General features: G+C 39.1%; 1 protein-coding gene across 1 annotated transcript in view; it reads left to right on the top strand.

The window, feature by feature from the left end:
• The window catches only part of CLASP2 (cytoplasmic linker associated protein 2), an 817,644-nt gene that overhangs the window by 397,605 nt on the left and 402,364 nt on the right, over positions 1-17,675 (top strand). Inside the window, exons 13-14 of the mRNA XM_070727408.1 lie at positions 10,582-10,659; positions 12,396-12,563. Of these exons, the coding sequence (XP_070583509.1) occupies positions 10,582-10,659; positions 12,396-12,563 (246 nt within the window). The remainder of the gene's footprint in view (positions 1-10,581; positions 10,660-12,395; positions 12,564-17,675) is intronic.

Below are 17,675 nucleotides of genomic sequence, written 5' to 3'. Positions count from 1 at the left end.
CTTTCAAGATAAGCGGGGAAAATGTATCCCCATTTTGTATTCAATGTTTGTATGTGTGTCTGTCTATTTTAAGAAAACCAATAAAATATTTTTTAAAAAAAGATACAGATGTCCCCTTTTTGTATATGTGCTAGCTGTTCAGCTAATTTTTTGTAGAATTGTTTCTGTTTTGTGTTTGTAGCGTAAATCGCAGCTATCACTATTTCTCTATATCCTATTTTAATTTTTACAATCAGTATTCTTCCATCTTCATCTGAGTAAATTTTTTCCGGTTGGTGTATGTCCCTAATGTATAAAGCAATCCCTCTCTTTTTTGAGTCTATTAGAGCTGTGAATAGTTTACCTAATTTTTTGTTTTCTAAGAGTTTACGATCCTGATTTCTGATATGTACTTCTTGAAGACATAATATATCTGAATTTTGTTTTAATAATCCATTGATGTTTACAGAGATTAACTCAAGTGTTTTTAACGTCATTTTCTTCCCTTTTCCCCCCCGGTTGCTTTCCTTTCCTTTATTGACGTTTAGCCGCCGCTCTTGTTGTAACCCTTTGTTCTTTTTGTTGTTCTTCCTTGTCTTGTTCCTCCTCTCTCATATCCTCCGTCCATCTCTCCTCCTGTGATAGATCTTCTATAGTTTGACAATTCTCTGGTTCCTGTTCTAAATGTTTTTGGATGAAATAATCTGCTTTCTCGAACGAATCTATTTTGATTTTTTTTCCATTCCACGTTACCAGGAGACCGTCTGGAATTAGCCATCGGAATGGGATTCCCCTTCTCAATAGCTTTGCTGTAAAATAGTGAAATTCTCTCCTTTTCTCCCTTATTCTTTTTGGGATCTGTTTGAGAATTATTATGTCCTTTTCTTGATACATGATTTTCCCATTTCTTGTTGATTTGTATATTTCGTCCCTAATGGATTTTTTAGTAAATTTTACGTGGACCTCTCTGGGTAATCTGTGGTTCTTAGCATAATTTGTCTGAATTCTGTAAATTTCATCGATGTGGTCTTTGACCTCGTCTAGCTCGATTTGTGTATTATCAGTGATCAGCTGCGCTAGTTTACTGAATAGATCTTTGTCTGCATTTTCGGGAATATTTTGAAAGCGGAGAAAGTAAGCTGCTTTCTCCATTTCCAGGATTGCGATTGAGTTTTCGAGCTCGTTATTGGCCGCAATTAATCTTCCTTCCGCTTCGATTCTTCTCTCATCGATTCTTTTTGTGTCTGTTTCAATTTTTTGTATCCTCTGTTCATGGTTAATTGTAATTTCCTGTATGCCTTCCATTCGGTTTTCCAAGCCTTCAATTTTTCCAGACATTTTTTCAAAATTTTGTTTTGTTTCCTCATGGTTTTGTCTTATGGTTTCTTGGGTAACTGTGGCTGCCTCTTGGCTGCGGACCATGAACTCTTGAATCAGGTTTAACGAGGCCTGGATCGATTGCAGAGAAGTTTTGTCAGTGGTTGCCATTTCTATATTTGATTTTTGTGCTTTGCGTCGTCGGTGTTCCTGGTGTGGTGTTTTTTTGATATTTAGAGAAATTGGTTGTCATACTCCCTTTCCAGATAAGAGTGATTAACAAATTGTCCGAGATAATGTCCTTTCCACGTATTCAATTAGTTAGTAAAGGAGGAGTTGTTGTTTGAATCACATTTCAAGGTTAGTCTCACTTGGCAGGTTGGAGTAATTAAATTCGTTCTAACGTAACTGGATTCTCCAATATTTGGTAAAAGAAGAGTCAAATATAAAATTTCTAATTTCTGATTTCTAATTCTAATTGGCTATGTATATATCTCTTTCTTAACTAGTCACTTATTACCAGTTGATCAATGAAATGAATAGTATATAACAGTATTCAATAGACATGTAAATAAGGTGTAAATAGAAGTAAAATTTGAATAGGCAATTAAGGTGAGTAATTAATCGTTCTTAAAATATACTCTAATAGTAGTGATAGTCAGAATTATATAAGTTAATTAATTAATTAATAGTTAACAATTAATTAATAGTAATAAATAGCTTAAATAGTATAAATCTAACTTGAGTTACTTCTAAGCTAGTCCTAAAATCCTTAAAACATTCTATAAGCACTATTATAAACACTATAATTAATAATTAATGATTAATCCTTAATAGTTTTAATTAATATCAGTTGTCAATTGTCAATTAATGTAAGGGTCTTGATGTAACATCTAGGCAAGTAATCAATTAATCACTTTTAATTCTTAAATAGAGACAGGGGGAAAGAAATGGAATTTCTTAATCTTGATTAGAAGAGGGGGGAGGAAGGAGAGAGGGGGAAAAAGGGGGGGAAAGGAGATTAATACATTAGGGAGAACAAGTAAAAATAGAAGAAAAGAAGGGAAGAAAAAAGAAGAAATAATAATAATAATAATAATAATAATAATAATAAAGTAGAATGAAAAGTAAGCAATTAACGTAAGTAATTGTAAATACTTAAGTAAGTAATTGCAACACGTTTCAGTCGGCTCAGAATACGCAGCGTTGACTTTAAGTAAGGCTCAGCAGTTCAGTCAATGATTTCCACCAACGATCGAGGTATCGTGAATATCAGCAACGGTTTTTCAGATCTCCCTGTAGGCACGCAAAAGAAAAAGGCGTCTTCTCTCCTTCTCTGTCCTTCTCTGTCCTTCTCTTTCCTTCGGTCACCTTAAATTATGAAACCCCCACAGACCATTCCCCAAGCAACAAGCTTTTAACCCTCCTTCACTTCCTCTCCTGTCGTCTCCCAGCCGGGCTCCTTTTCTTCTCCGTCTTGCGATTACTAAGGGTAGCTGGGATCGATGGAGGGGAGGAAGGGCGAATAACACACACACACAAAAAAAGGAACGGAGAGCAAGCGGCGGTTGTCTCAAATCTTCTGTCGTTGGTCTTACTTGTCTCCTCCACGCTGGTGTTCGGCTGTAGAGGGCTCTTCACAACTCGGCTCCGCTGCGTTCCGACCGGTCTAGGCCTCCCGTCTCGTTGACTCACACCGTTCCCCGGTCTCCGCTCTCCGCTTGTTGCAGCACTTGTACGCCTTCACGGTCTGCTGGTCTCTATAACTGCTCTCGCCTCTGGTCTTTCTCCTCTCTCTTTATCACCAACCACGCCAACCATACAGCTCCAAGTCCTCCGTCAAACTATCTTCCTTCACACAGAACTTCCTCTTTTAACTCTTTAACCGGCTGCAACCACTTCCGCCCACCATCAGCAACTTACTTTTTCCTTCAAAACAATGAAAAGCTCCGCTCTCTTCAATCGCCGCTCGTTAGTTACAGGAGACTGTATAAATTCACACAAAGCCGTTGTTTTCCACCTCTAGATCTTTCTGGGTAAGTAGTATTTTTTTTTCAAACCGCTGCTGCCGCCGCTCTATTTTTTTAACTTCCTTGATGACAGCTCAGTAAGCCAGGCCTTTGGGCTGAGGACAAACCCCGGCTTTTCCCCCCGCTCAAATACGGGGGTTTACCACCCACTAAGGGAGGGGTTGCGACCCCCCGGTAGCCGGGTGCTTCCCCTAACTATAACTCTTCTCACCAGGAAGAATTAGCACCACTAAGCGGTCTTTTTAACAGGAAATCTCGAGTACAAACCAGGAGTTACTGACTTGCACGTCGCTTCGGCCTGGCTCCACCCCGGAAGTCTCCTTTGTAAAGTTTTGTCTTAATTTTTTTCCAGGTATATATTAGCGATTTCCTAATCAGATGGTTGGTAAAATATTTGTGGGTCTTAGGCTTTTCATCCCAGAGATAATAGTGCCATCCTAAATGGAGGTCGTGACCTTCTAGACTGAGTAGTCTGGTATTAGATAAGCTCATCCATTCTCTCATCCATGATAGGGATGCGGCGATATAATAATCTTTCCAGATTGGGAGTGCCAAGCCTCCTTCTTCTTTTCTATCTTGTAAATATTTTAGGCGAATTCTCGGGCGCTTGTTCTGCCAAATGAAATTACTGGTGATTTTATTCAGTTTTATAAAAAATTCTTGTTTCAATTGGATTGGGATTGTTTGGAATAGGAATAATATTTTGGGCAAGATGTTAAGTTTTATGGCCGCTATTCTGCCTAATAATGAGAGTTGTAGTTTCTTCCATTTCGTCAAATCAGATTGTATTTTGTCTATTAGTTTATTATAGTTATTTTCTTTTAGGCTGGACACTTTATTCGTCAAATTAATGCCAAGCTATTTGATTTTTTTAAACTATCTGGATGTCTAGTTTGGCCTTTAGAATGGTGTTTCTCTCATGTTTTTGGTTAAGATTTGGGTTTTGGCTTTATTTATTTTAAGTCCTGCTACCGTGCCGTATTCTTCTAGGATGGCAAGTAATTTGGGTCCTGATTCTAGGGGATCCTCTAAAATAAATACAAGGTCGTCCGCAAAAGCTTGTAGTTTATAAATTTCATTTTTGCACTTTAAGCCTTTTATATCTTCCTTTTTTCTAATGATTCTTGTTAGGACTTCTAGTGTTAAGATGAAGAGTAATGGGGACAATGGGCAACCTTGTCTGGTTCCTTTATGTAAAAAGATTGTTGAAATATCTCCATTGAGGATAATGTAAGCTGATTGATAAGTGTATATAGCTTTTATTGCGTTTATGAATTTAGGGCCGAATTCCATATATTCAAGTTGTTTAAGTATAAATTTCCAGGACACATTATCGAAAGCCTTCTGGGCGTCAAGGAATATTAATGCCACTTGTTTTTCGCTGTGGGATTCATAGTATTCCAGGGTGTCCAATATTATTCTGATGTTATTCTTTAACTGTCTCCCTGGAAGGAAGCCATTTTGATCTGAATGTATGAATTGGTTTAGAAAGCTTTTGATTCTACTAGCTAAGATAGAACTGAAAATTTTGTAATCTGCGTTTAAAAGAGAGATAGGACGATAGTTGGCTATATCTGTAGGGTCCGTATCCTTTTTTGCTAATAGTGCTAAATTAGCTTCTGTCCAAGATGTTGGAATTATGCCTTTGTCTAGGGCCTCATTCAGCGTTTCTAACAGAGCCTTTTCCATTTCGGTGGGAAGATCTTTATAAAATTCAGGTGGAAGGCCAACGGGGCCAGGGGCTTTATTATTTTTCTGACCTTTGATTGCTTCTTTTAATTCTGTAGTAGTAATTGCCTTATTTAGTATATCTTTCGTTTCTTTTGGTATTTTGGGGAGGTTGGTCTGATCAAGAATTTCTTGTATTCTTTGGTCTTGTAAGTTATTAGATGTATTTTCATGATTGTCATAAAGATTGCTATAGAAATCCCTACCTATCTGTTTTTTCATTTCCAAGTCGTGGCATAATTCCCCGTTTTTTGTTTTAAGACAGTTTATAAGTTTCTTTTCTCTTTGTTTTTTGAGTTTGTTAGCTAACCATTTGCTAGGTTTATTAGCATTTTCAAAATTATATTGATTGCTGCTTTTAATTTGTTGTGCTAGATTTTGTTGATCTATTAAATTTAATTCATGTTTTATCTGGGACATTTTTTGTTTTATTTCTTTCTTTTGGGGGTATTTTTGTAAATGTTCTTCTAGTAGTTTATATTCTTCTTCTAACTTATCCAATTTCCGCTTTTTTAGTTTATATTCTTTAGCCATGTATGAAATAGCAATTCCCCTAGTTACGGCTTTGGCAGTGTCCCATACGTTTTGAACACTTGTTTGTTCTTTAGTATTTTCTTGAAAGAAGAAATTCATTTCCATTTGAAGTTTCTGTTTGAAATTTTCCTGATTAAGAATAGATTTTTGAAGTGTCCATCTAGAACATTGTTTAGTTCCTTTCCATATTACTTTTAGCGCATTATGGTCTGAGATAAAGTTGGGTTCTATCTCGACCGACTGAATTTTTGTATTAAGTTCTATTGAAGTCCAGACCATACCTAGTCTTGACCAAGATTGATGTCTGTCTGAATAGAAAGTGAATTTTTTATGCTTAGGATTTCTATCTCTCCAACTATCTTTAAGTTTTAATTCTTTAACTAAATCGAAAAAGGCTTTGGGTAAGATTCTTTTCTTTTGTTTATTCCTTCCATCATTATTATAGTCCAGTTCCTTATCAATTATTCCATTAAAATCCCCTAATAAACAAATATTGTCCATAGCATGTTCATTAATAGTAATTAATAATTTTTTATAAAAATTTTCTTGGCCTTCGTTCGGGGCGTATATGTTAATTAGGGTTATTATTTCTGATTCTTTTTGTAATTCTATTATCAAGACTCTACCCTCTCTGTCTTTATATTTCAGTTTAGCTTGTATATTAGGGTTAATATAGCAAATTACACCTCTCTTTTTTTCCGGTGCTAAAGATGAGAATAGATTCCCTAATTTATTTCTTTTTAGAAGATGCTCAAATTTATTTTTAATGTGTACTTCTTGCATTGCGATAATATCTAGGTTCAGTTTAGCAATTTTATTTAGAATTTGATTTCTTTTTTTTTTGCGCGTTCAAGCCATTTATATTGATTGAGTATAACTCAGTTCCCCAGTTAGTCGTTTTTTGTACCAAATTCGAGTTATCTGTATTTGGGTCTAGTTGCCCTAGTACTTCTAGTCTCTTTTGGTATGCCTGCGTAGCCATTATTTCCATTGGTTATATTATCGATAGCCAATATTCCTTCTGTTCTGTTTGGAATCTGGTCCGTTAGTTGGTCAGTAATTGGCAGAGGGTTCCTTGTTTCCTTATAGTTTTTTGTATCGGCCGTCTGATCGTTAGAAAAGTTTTTTCATAGAATTCTTCGGCTTTATCAATCGAGTCTATTTTTATTTTTTTATCTTGCCAGGTCACTAGCATTCCCTCTGGGACTAGCCATCTAAAATTTATGTTATGCCTAGTCAGTTTGGCAGATAGAAAAGTATATGGCTTACGTAAGTCTCTTACATGTTTCGGAACTTGCTTTAGGATAACCAGCTGTCTCCTTTTGTATTCTATAGGGTCTTCACGAGCTCTATGGAGTATTTCGTCCCTGACTGATTTTTTTACTAATTTAATATGGACTTCCTTGGGGAGGTTGTGGCGTCTGGCGTAGTTGGTGTTGATTCTATATATTTTGTCGATTTCGTTTAACATTGTGTCTTTTTCGACGCCCAAAGCCTTTGACAGAATGTCTGCCATAATGTCTGATAAATCCTCACTTTTCTCCTCCCTAAGGTTTTGGAATCTGAGGAAATGGTTGGCCTTTTTGCTCTCTAATTGAATTACAGTATTTTCTAGTTCCTTATTAGCTTGGACTAGTTTTTCAGTCAGGTCTTCCATTTGTCTATGATCCTGATCTATCCTATCTTCCAAATCCTGAATTTTTTGTTTTTGTTTTAGCATCTGTTGCTGAAAAGCCTCATGCCTTTTATCCATGTTTTGCATCCTTTCTTTTAACTCAGAAGTATCATTTCTCACTTCACCTATTTCTTTTTTAATATCTTCATGGTTCTTAAGCATTAATTCCTGCATTTGCAGCAGCATAGTTTGTAAATCTTTATAAGAATTGGACCTTTCTCTGGGCAGCATATCCTCAAGCGATCTCTGGGTAGAGGGGCTAGGTATAGCTGAGGTAGATTGGTTGATTGACCTCTTCCCCGATCCCAGTTTAGATAAGTTGGAAAGGCTTGTCATTTTAACAATGTTCCACCAGCTAGCCCACTTGTAAAAATTTCTAATGGTCCCTTCCAGAGTTAGATGGGGATAGTATGCTTAAGTAATATATTAAATACTCAAGTAGGAAGATAGCAGTTCTAATAGTTAGTAGTAAAGATCCTCAAGTCTATTGTCATATAGAGGTAGAAGAGGTGATTTGTAGAGAAAGGGTGAGAGTAAAACTTATAACAGGCAGGATAGATAGATATATAATTCCAATAGATTATACTATAGACAAGTAACAACAGTTATTAAAGGAGTTTACAGTATTTCGGTATCAATGGTTATCGGTTTTGTAGATAGTTCTTCCCAGCAAAGAAAATTAATCAGATTTTACAGTAATAAAACATGTATGCAAGAGGGGATATTTCTTATATTTTCTAGAAATGGTGAACCATCAAAGGGAAAGATATATAATTCATTCAAAATACCTTAAAATCTTAAGAACTTTAAAACGTGTTGTGTAATGCTATAGGTAATGATAGTAGATTAAACAGTTAGATATATAGTAAAGACACAATTATGAATACAAGCTAAGCAAGGTTAGTAAATTTCATTCTGATATTCTATAATATTCTATAATAATTCTGATGGCTAATATTTCTAAAAGTTACTAGTAATAAGGAACTTAATCTTAATATCTAATAGTTAGTGAGGAAAATATCTTGTTATAATAACGTTATAGTAAAATATCCTAAAATATCCTAGTAGTCAACTGATAAGTTATTAATCAACTGATAAGTTAATATTTGTAAATAGATAGTGTATAAATATCAATTAATATCGTATTGTAATAAAGTATTCTAGTAATCTGTTAATTAGTTAATATGTTATATATAGTATATAAATATCAATATCAATAGAATAAGTACATATATGTTCTGTCAGTTGTAAATATAAGTGAAAGAGACTTTACAGCCGATAGATTTATAGAAAAGGTTCAGTGGGTCAGACCGTTACTCAGTTTCTTCCTGACAAGATCTATAAGTTCAGATTAGATTTTCATAATGAGGCAAGTTAATAGTAGAGGACAGTTAGAGTGGAGAATAGCTTAAAACTTAAGATCGTTTGGATCAGCTCCGTGTATCTTCTCTTCTCCGAGGATAATTTATGATTTGTCCAACTCACGTAGTTTCACAAAGACTGGCAGGGTTAAGCAAGGATCTTGTAAGCCGTTTCCTCTCCTTTCCACAGTTTCTATCAGCATAGTGGTTAGATCCTAGTCTGATCAGGACCGTCTGCCTTTCAGTCAAAAAGAGAAGCCTCCAAGTTGTATTTCCGCACTTGTGCAGCTCCCCTGGCAACACTCCTCCGGCAACGCGCCTCTCCAAGCGAAAACTGGCTAATCAGGTCCCGACCGATGCCTCCTCTTCTCCTTCTTTAACGACTGCCAGAAAACGCCACGAAACACCCAAGCCTTCCGCACCGCCACCTCCAGGCTTCCGTTTTCCCTGTAGATAAGGCAGGTCGAGCAGAGTTTTAAGAAGACAAATTGTCTTCCTAAGCCCACCAAAGTATGACGCAGCAGCACACCGAAGAATCAAAAGCAGAAACGGAAAGCAAAGGAGTCACGCTGTCCAATCGGGTCCTCTGTTAATGCCTCAAAAAAGAAAAAAGGAAAAAGAGAGCACTTTTTATGATTTAAGTTTCTTCGGGAGGCGTCAGGTCTTCTTGGTAAGTGGTAAAAGCTTTGAGCGATGTTATTATTATTATTTTTTTAAATATTTATTTTGACTTGATCGTTAGCTCGCCGCCAGCCGGGGGGAGGAAGATGGCGACTCCTCCCTCCTCCTTCTCGGATCTTAACTGTTTGTAGCTTTAACTTAAGTGACGTTACCCCTGTGGAAAGATTCACTTGTAGTCTTAAATCTCTTGATGTATCCAATTCCGGTATGTTTATAGTCAGCTCCTCTGTCTCGGTCACCTTCGCTAGAATCCGTTTAGTCACCTCCAGCTGGGAACGTTCTAGGCCACCATGTTGCTCCTAGCTTACAGGCACTCAATCTTGTAAGGGATAATCCGTACCATTGATCTGGCTGCCGCCTCGAAAATCAAACTATCGGCACCCCCTTTCCGACAGACCCTTTATCGCAGGGTCTGTGGCCCCCGTAGGACCGTTGAATGCCTATAAAACAGAGGTGTTTGATGGAGCTCGGCTCCACACCATCCGTTCAGTTCCTCAGTTGGCCGCCTTTCGTAAACTTTTTAAAACCCACCTCTGTCGTCAGGAATGGGGAAATTGATTCCCCTGGGCCGTTTCTGTTTTATGTATGGTTTATATGAGATGTATGATTGCTTTTTATATTAAGAGTTTTAAAATTGTTTTAATCAATTGGATTTGTACTGTTTTTATTGTTGTGAGCCGTTCCGAGTCTTCAGAGAGGGGCGGCATACAAATCCAATAAATAATAAGGTGTTATGGATTTCATCTCTTTCACTCCTAATAGTTGGGATCATTGTCTTATCTTTTGTTTTAACCAGATCTTTCACCATTCTCCCATTATCTCTATCAGAAACATATTAAATTCTATCTGCTATATGTTGCAGAATTGCTATCTTGCTAGAATTTCAATCCATAATCCTCGTCCTTGTGTAAGCCAAGAATTTCTAAATTGCTTTTCAAGATTTCCTACAGAACTTAGAGTAGACATACCTTGATCCTAAGATTTTATTACATCTACTCACTAGGCTTTTCCCAATGTTGCTCAAAAGCAGGGAGATAATGTACTCTTTTATGTGTGGTCCAAGACAAATAATGAAATCAGTTTCATTGTCCATATTAGTCCAAGTACTAATTAGAGCCAACTAGCATATGGATCTGGATAAAGCTGGTCAAGTGTTACTCTCTTCTCAGAACTTTTTTGCATTCATTATCTAGTTTTTTTTTCAAGAAACAGCAACTCCTCTGATAAAAGTTAAAATAAATTAAAAGTAGTATTTATTTCTGTTTTTCTTTTACAGGCATGCAGCTGTTCTGGTTGAAACTATCAAAAAGGGCATTCATGATGCTGATGCTGAGGCAAGAGTAGAAGCACGAAAGTAAGATTAATTCAAATTTTGGTTTAACTATGGTAATTTTGAAAGTATTGATCCTTTTTAGCAAAAAAGAATAGCCCAAAAATTTAAGAGAAAGGTTTCTATAGTTTATAAATATTGTTGATTTTTAATGTTGTATGCTGCCTGGAGTCATTGTGTTAGTTGGATGGTCACATAAATTTTTTTAATAAACAAATACAGTAGTACCTCGTGATATGAACCCCTTGTCATACGAACTTTTTGAGATACAAACCCGGGGTTCGGAAATTTTTTGCCTCTTCTTAAGAAATTTTTTCGCCTTATGAACCTGCCACTGCTGCCAGGATGCCCCGCCTCCAGATGCTCCGCTGGGCGCCGCCGCCCGGCTGTCACCTTCCAAAACAGCCAGGGCGCTTCTCGGCATTCTCCCGAACGCTGAACCCGGAAGTTTGGCAAAAGTTCGGGTTCGGCATTCGGGAGAATGCTGAGAAGCGCTGCCACCAGCTGTCACCTTCTGAAACAGCCGGGGTGCTTCTCGGCGTTCTCTCGAACGCCGAACCTGGAAGTTCGGCAAAAGTTCATGTTCGGGTTCGGGAGAATGCTGAGAAGCATTGATGTCATAGAGACGTCCTTCCTGGCCAGCTGAAACGGGGACTCCAGGAAGGACGTCTCCGTGATGTCAAAGCTCCGCCCCTGGAATTCTCTATTGGGATTCCCCACCTCCATTTGAGCCTCCCAACCGGCCGACAGCTCCACGGCTCTTCTGGGAAGGTGACAGCCGGGCGCCAGCACTTCTCAGCGTTCTCCCAAACCCGAACTTTTGCCAAAAGGTTTGGGTTTGGGAGAACGCTGAGAAGCGCCTGGCTGTTTCAGAAGGTGACAGCTGGGTGGTGGCACCCAGCGAAGCACCCGTTTTTGCAATTTTTTGGGGGGGGGGCTTGCACGCATTAATTGGTTTTCCATTGTTTCCTATGGGAAACATTGTTTCGTCTTACAAACGTTTCACCTTACAAACCTCCTCCTGGAACCAATTAAATTCATAAGATAAGATATTACTGTAAATAGATTTATGTGACCACTCACTAACATACAATCAGGCCAGAGAGCATATATAATAATATGTTAATATTTAGTATTCATTTTCATTCTAGCTTTGGTTGGACTGACAGTTTTCTGATATTGAGAGTTTTCTCATTTTTTAAAAATGTTAGAAACATTTTGTTAGAAACATTTTTTTAAATAATCTTTATTAAATATATACATTAAAATGACATAAAAGAAAAGAGAGAGAAGACAAAAAGAAAATAAACATACATGTAAACATATCACACTTAAAACAAGCATAAATTCAAAATACATTGCATGAGATAATGCATAAATATCTTATAGGAATATATACTACCACCATTTGGAATTAATTTAAAGCTCAAATTTTGGGATATTTAAGTTTATTCCAGATAGCTTTAATCTTATACGAATATGTGTATCTATTCTGCTTCCAGAACACATGTCAACTATCCAGTTGACTTTCATTATTGTGCGACTTAATGTTATGTTATCTACAATGGATATTTTCTACCCCTCTATTTTACTCTTATTGGGTTTTTTGCTTTGTTTTGTCTGTGTGTCAAATTTGTATTTAATTGTATAAATGCACAGTTGATTGAATTGAGACATTTTTTTTACTAGTGTTGGAAGATTGTTTCTGTTTCCAGAAATATTTTCCTCCCTCTAATACATTTTATTTGTTTTTATTCTAGGACTTATCTAGGCCTAAGAAATCATTTTCCTGGTGAGGCAGAAATTCTGTATAATAATCTTGAACCATCCTATCAAAGAAGTCTCCAGACTTACTTAAAGAATTCTTGTAGCATTGCATCACTTCCACAATCAGACAGGTCATCTTCCAGCTCACAAGAAAGTCTAAAGTAAGTGTCAGTCTACAAGAAAATACTTCTGCCCACAGGAACTACCGTATTTTTCAGTGTATAAGACGCACCAGTGTATTAGACACACCTAGATTTTAGAGGAGGAAAACAAGGAACAAATATACTGAACCAAATGGTGTAGTATTATATTGTTTAATAAAATACCTGTGTAGCAGAATACTTTTTACAACCATGTATACTTTTTAAAACCATGTATACTTTTTACAAACTTTAAACCTAACAGCTTCAAGACTTATGGATTTCAACTCCCAGAATTCCTCCTCCAGTCATGCTAGCTTAGAAATGGGAATTGAAGTCCACAAGCCGTAAACTTGCCAGGTTTGAAGACCTTTGCACTCCTAACCCCTAACTCAAACAAACAAACAAACAAAAAACCCTGAGGACAATTCATTTTGTTAGTTGTTCCTTTAGTCACAGAAATGGCTAGTGATAGATTCATTTACAATTACAACTCCCTGGTGAGGTTGCCTTAATATTACTACTATATCATGAGATTTTCAAAGACCGCTCTCTTGACTACTCCAATTTTCACAATTGAAGTGCATGGAAATATATGGTGATAATGATAAACCTGAAATATTCTTTAAAAGGGCTGTTTCTAGAGCATGGATCTCCAACCTTGGTCACTTTTAAGAGTTGTGGACTACAACTCCCAGAGTTCCTCAACCACCTTTGCTGGGAGTTGAAGTCCACAAGTCATAAAGTGGCCAACGTTGGAGACCCCTGGACCAGATGACCTACAGTACAGAGTTCCTTCCAACTCTTTCTTCCTGTGTGTATGTGTGTGTATGTGTGTCTCCCCCCCTTTGCGCGGGCTCGAAGTGTAAAACCAAAACCTTATTTTCAAGACATTTTTATTCCGTTTTGCTCCTCTTCCTTTGTTTCTCTCTCTCTCAGAGGTCAGTTGTAAGGTGCTAAAAATATAACCGAAGTGTAAAAACTTCCATTGCTTTAAGGGATCCAACCCGACGCTGGGTGAAAATGATAGCGGGTGGTGAGGAAGAGGAGCCAGGGAGGAAAGGGGCCAGATGTCAAGATCTCTGGGCTACCTCCTTCTTACCTCTTTCTCTGCCCGGCTCCTCTTTCTCACGAATGGGGAAATTGCAGCAAACAGGCCCTGAAGGGGCAGAGCTGTCGTCCACACCAGCCTCATGTTGTTGGGAGGTGGGATTTTGGAGGAGAGAGTGCCAGCTTCCCTCCCCACAAAGCCGAAAAGGGCGGCGGTCAGCAGCAGCAGCCTTTCTCAGCTGGAAATCCCAGGTTACACCGAATGTTTCATTGGGTGGGGGGATTGGGTGGCAGTTAGCAGTGGCGGCGGCAGCCTTTCTCTGGAGGCCGGCAGCTCACTGTTGACCACCGCCGCTGCTGGCACAGTGTATGGGAGGCAGCCTTGTGCCGGGTATATGGGAGACTCCTCGCCTCCTCAGAGTCCCTCTTTTTTTTTTTAAGGCTTAAAGTTTTGGATTTTTTTGATTCCCCTCACCTCACCTTCTTCCTTCGGCAGCAACTGTCCTTCTCCTCTTCTTTCTCTTCCTCCTCCCACCCAAATTCTGAGCTTTTATTTCTTTCCTAATGGATTTTCACGCATTATTTGCTTTTATATTGATTCCTATAGGAAAAATAGCTTCTACTTAAGAACCTGGTCACAGAATGAATTAAGTTCTTAAGTAGAGGTACCACTGTAGATTAAATTGGTTGCATGATAAACAAAAGCAGGGGGGATTCAGACACCCGGATTTTGAGCTCAAGTGTCATCATTATTATGGATAAGAGATTGGATAGAAATAAAAAATCAAAGACTTCCATCTTTAGAAGGGCATAACTTATTACAATGATGACACGGATTTCTATGGAATGAAAAAATAAAATACCCGCATATTTTAGAAACCATAAGATTAGAGATGCACTAATGGAATAAAATTAAAAAAGCACATTAGAGGTAAATACCAAGATGGTTTTCCAGCATGGAAGCCACAACACATCCAAATACAATAAAATTAAATAAAATTGTTAATTATGAACAGATACTAGATGAAAAAGGGTATTTAAAATCAAGGCAACAATTAGCGAACCAAGGAATTATAATTGATTGGTGGCCATATTTCCTGATTCAGTCTAGGTTACAAAAAGACAAGAAGAATTTTGGAGTTCAAGAACAATTTTCAGTGTTAGATAAAATATTAAAATAAACTTAATTACTAAATTATATAATTTTTTACTTGAATACAAGATGAAAGTAGAAATAGTGAAAGGAAACCTGCTCCATATGTATGTTATATCCTATGTTCTTGCCCAAGTGATCATAGTTGGGCAAGAAACATAGGATATAACATACACATAGAGCAATGGAAAAGCATGTGCACTAGAAATTATAAAATGACAAAGTCAATAGCATACAAGGAAAACATTCACAAGATGTTTTACAGATGATATCTTGCATCAACCAGATTAGCGAAAATATATCCCAATCTAAAACCAAATTGCTGGAGATGTGGAAATAATAATGGAACTTTTTTTCATATGTGGTGGACATGTCCCCAAATAAAGAAAATTTGGAATAAAATTAGGATATAGAAAGAAATTGCCTTACAAGAACTTAAATTAAAACCTGAAATCTTCCTGTCAACCAGAAAATGAAAAAAGAACACTACTATCTTATACAACATATAATTACAGCAATTAGGATATGTATTGCCCAAAATTGGAAGAAAGGGGAAACACCATCAGAAAGAATTATTTTTTTAAAAATGACTGTGCAGAATTAGATACAATGACACAAGAACTGAAAGATAAAGATTGATCAAAATATTATGAGGTATGGAAAGAATTTTATAGTTGGGTAGAAAAGTGGAAGCAGAAATAAAGCTGTATACAGGGGTATTCCGATTGGATAACAGAGTCGACTGACAATGAGGTGACTGGGGCTCGTACTTGTCCATCTGTCTGGGAAGAGTTTGATCTGGTGACACCTGATGAAGTGGACAAGGCAATTGGAACTGTGAGTTCTGCCACCTGTTTACTGGATCCGTGTCCCTCCTGGCTGGTTTCGGCCAGGAGGGAGGTGACACGGAGCTGGGTCCAAGAGATTGTCAACGCTTCCTTGGGGAGGAGGTCCTTTCCGGCTCCTTATAAGGAGGCCTTCCCTGGACCCAGCCATTCTCAACAATTATCGTCCAGTCTCCAACCTTCCCTTTACGGGAAAGGTTGTTGAGAAGGTGGTGGCGCTCCAGCTCCAGCGGTCATTGGAAGAAGCCGATTATCTAGTCCCTCAGCAGTCGGGATTTAGGCCCGGTTACAGCACGGAAACTGCTTTGGTTGTGTTGATGGATGATCTCTGGCGGGCCCGGGACAGGAGTTTATCCTCTGTCCTGGTGCTTCTTGACCTCTCAGCGGCTTTCGATACCATCAACCATGGTATCCTTCTGCGTCGGCTAGAGGGCTTGGGAATGGGAGGCACTGTTCTTCAGTGGTTCTGCTCCTACCTCTCCCGTAGGTCACAGTCGGTGTTAGTGGGGGGAGGGTCAGAGGTCCACATCGAGACTTCTCCCTTGTGGGGTGCCTCAGGGGTCGGACCTCTCCCCCCTACTATTTAATATCTACATGAAACCGCTGGACGAGATCATCCAGAGGCATAGGGTGAGGTATCATCAGTACGCTGATGATATCCAGTTGTACATCTCCACCCCATGTCCAGTCAACGAAGCAGTAGAAGTGATGTGCCGGTGCCTGGAGCCTGTTGGTATCTGGATGGGTGTCAACAGACTCAAACTCAACCCTGATAAGACAGAGTGGCTGTGGGTTTTGCCTCCCAAGGACAATTCCATCTGTCCGTCCATCACCTTGGGGGGGAATTATTGACCCCCTCAGAGAGGGTACGCAACTTGGGCATCCTCAATCCACAGCTTAGAGCACCATCTTTCAGGTGTGGCGAGTTGGCCGTTTGCCCAGGTTCGCCTGGTGCACCAGTTGCGGCCACTGTTCCCTCTAATTTTTTTCGGTGTGGGCGGAAAAGTATAGTGTCTGAGCGGCAGTCCCTTCGGGACTGGGCGGCATAGATAGATTAGATAGATAGATAGATAGATAGATAGATAGATAGATAGATAGATAGATAGATGATAGATAGATAGATAGATAGATAGATGAAAAAATTCTGGGTATCTCTCCCCCTTTTCTCTCTTATTTGTTTCCCATTTCTCCCTCTTCCTCCCTTTTTCTCTCATTCCTTCCCTCTCTCACTTCTCTCTTTTTCCATCCTTGTCTCTTCCCCCTTCTCTCTCTCTCTCTCTGCTTCTCTCTGTATGACCTCTTGAACCATTTCCAAAAACAGGTGAGGGCTGGGGTTTTTTTATCTGTTATTATTTGGGTGCTTTTTACCATATGCTTTAAATCAAATCACTTCTCTCTCTCTTTTGTTTCTCTCTCTTTCCTCTCATTCTCTGCCTCAATCATTTTATCATTTCTCTTTTTTCTTCCCTTTTTGATCTTATTTCTCTCTCTTCCTTCCTCTCTTTCTCTTACTTTCTCTCTCTCTCTCTTTCTCTCTCCCCCCTCTTTCTCTCTACCCCTCTTGCCCCCTTTCTCTCTCCCCCCTCCTGCCCCTCTTTCTCTCTCCCCCCTCTTCCTACCTGTTTAACGGTGGCCGGGTCCATGCTCTTGATGCGGGCTGCTGCCGTCTTGTACTGGGATCGGGTGGCGGCGGTGGGCAGCCGGCAGCGCAGCAGCGGAAGAGGAGGTGAAGCTTGATTATTTATTTTATTTATTTATTTATTCGATTTGTATGCCGCCCCTCTCCGAAGACTTGTTCTTCAGCCACACCAGGTTTGAGACCGGGCCCATCACCCCCAGCTCCAGGGGGCAGCCCCAGCACGGCAGTGGGGGAGGGGGAGGTGAAGCCGGCTGCCCGGGGAAGTGGCACTGCTTTTCAAATGCGACATTTCCCCAGGCAGCTTGCTTCGCATCCACCTCCCCCGCTGCCGCGCTGGGGCTGGCCTCTGAAGCCGGGGACGATGGGCCCGGTCTCGGCCCTGGTGTGGCTGAAGAACAAGCTTCACCTCCTCTTCTGCCGCCATGCAGGGGGCTGCCCATCACCGC

This window comes from Erythrolamprus reginae, chromosome Z (assembly GCF_031021105.1).
Source record: "Erythrolamprus reginae isolate rEryReg1 chromosome Z, rEryReg1.hap1, whole genome shotgun sequence".
NCBI lineage: Eukaryota > Metazoa > Chordata > Lepidosauria > Squamata > Dipsadidae > Erythrolamprus > Erythrolamprus reginae.
The sequence above is the reverse complement of the archived record's forward strand: the minus strand, read 5'-3'. Positions and strand labels throughout refer to the sequence as shown.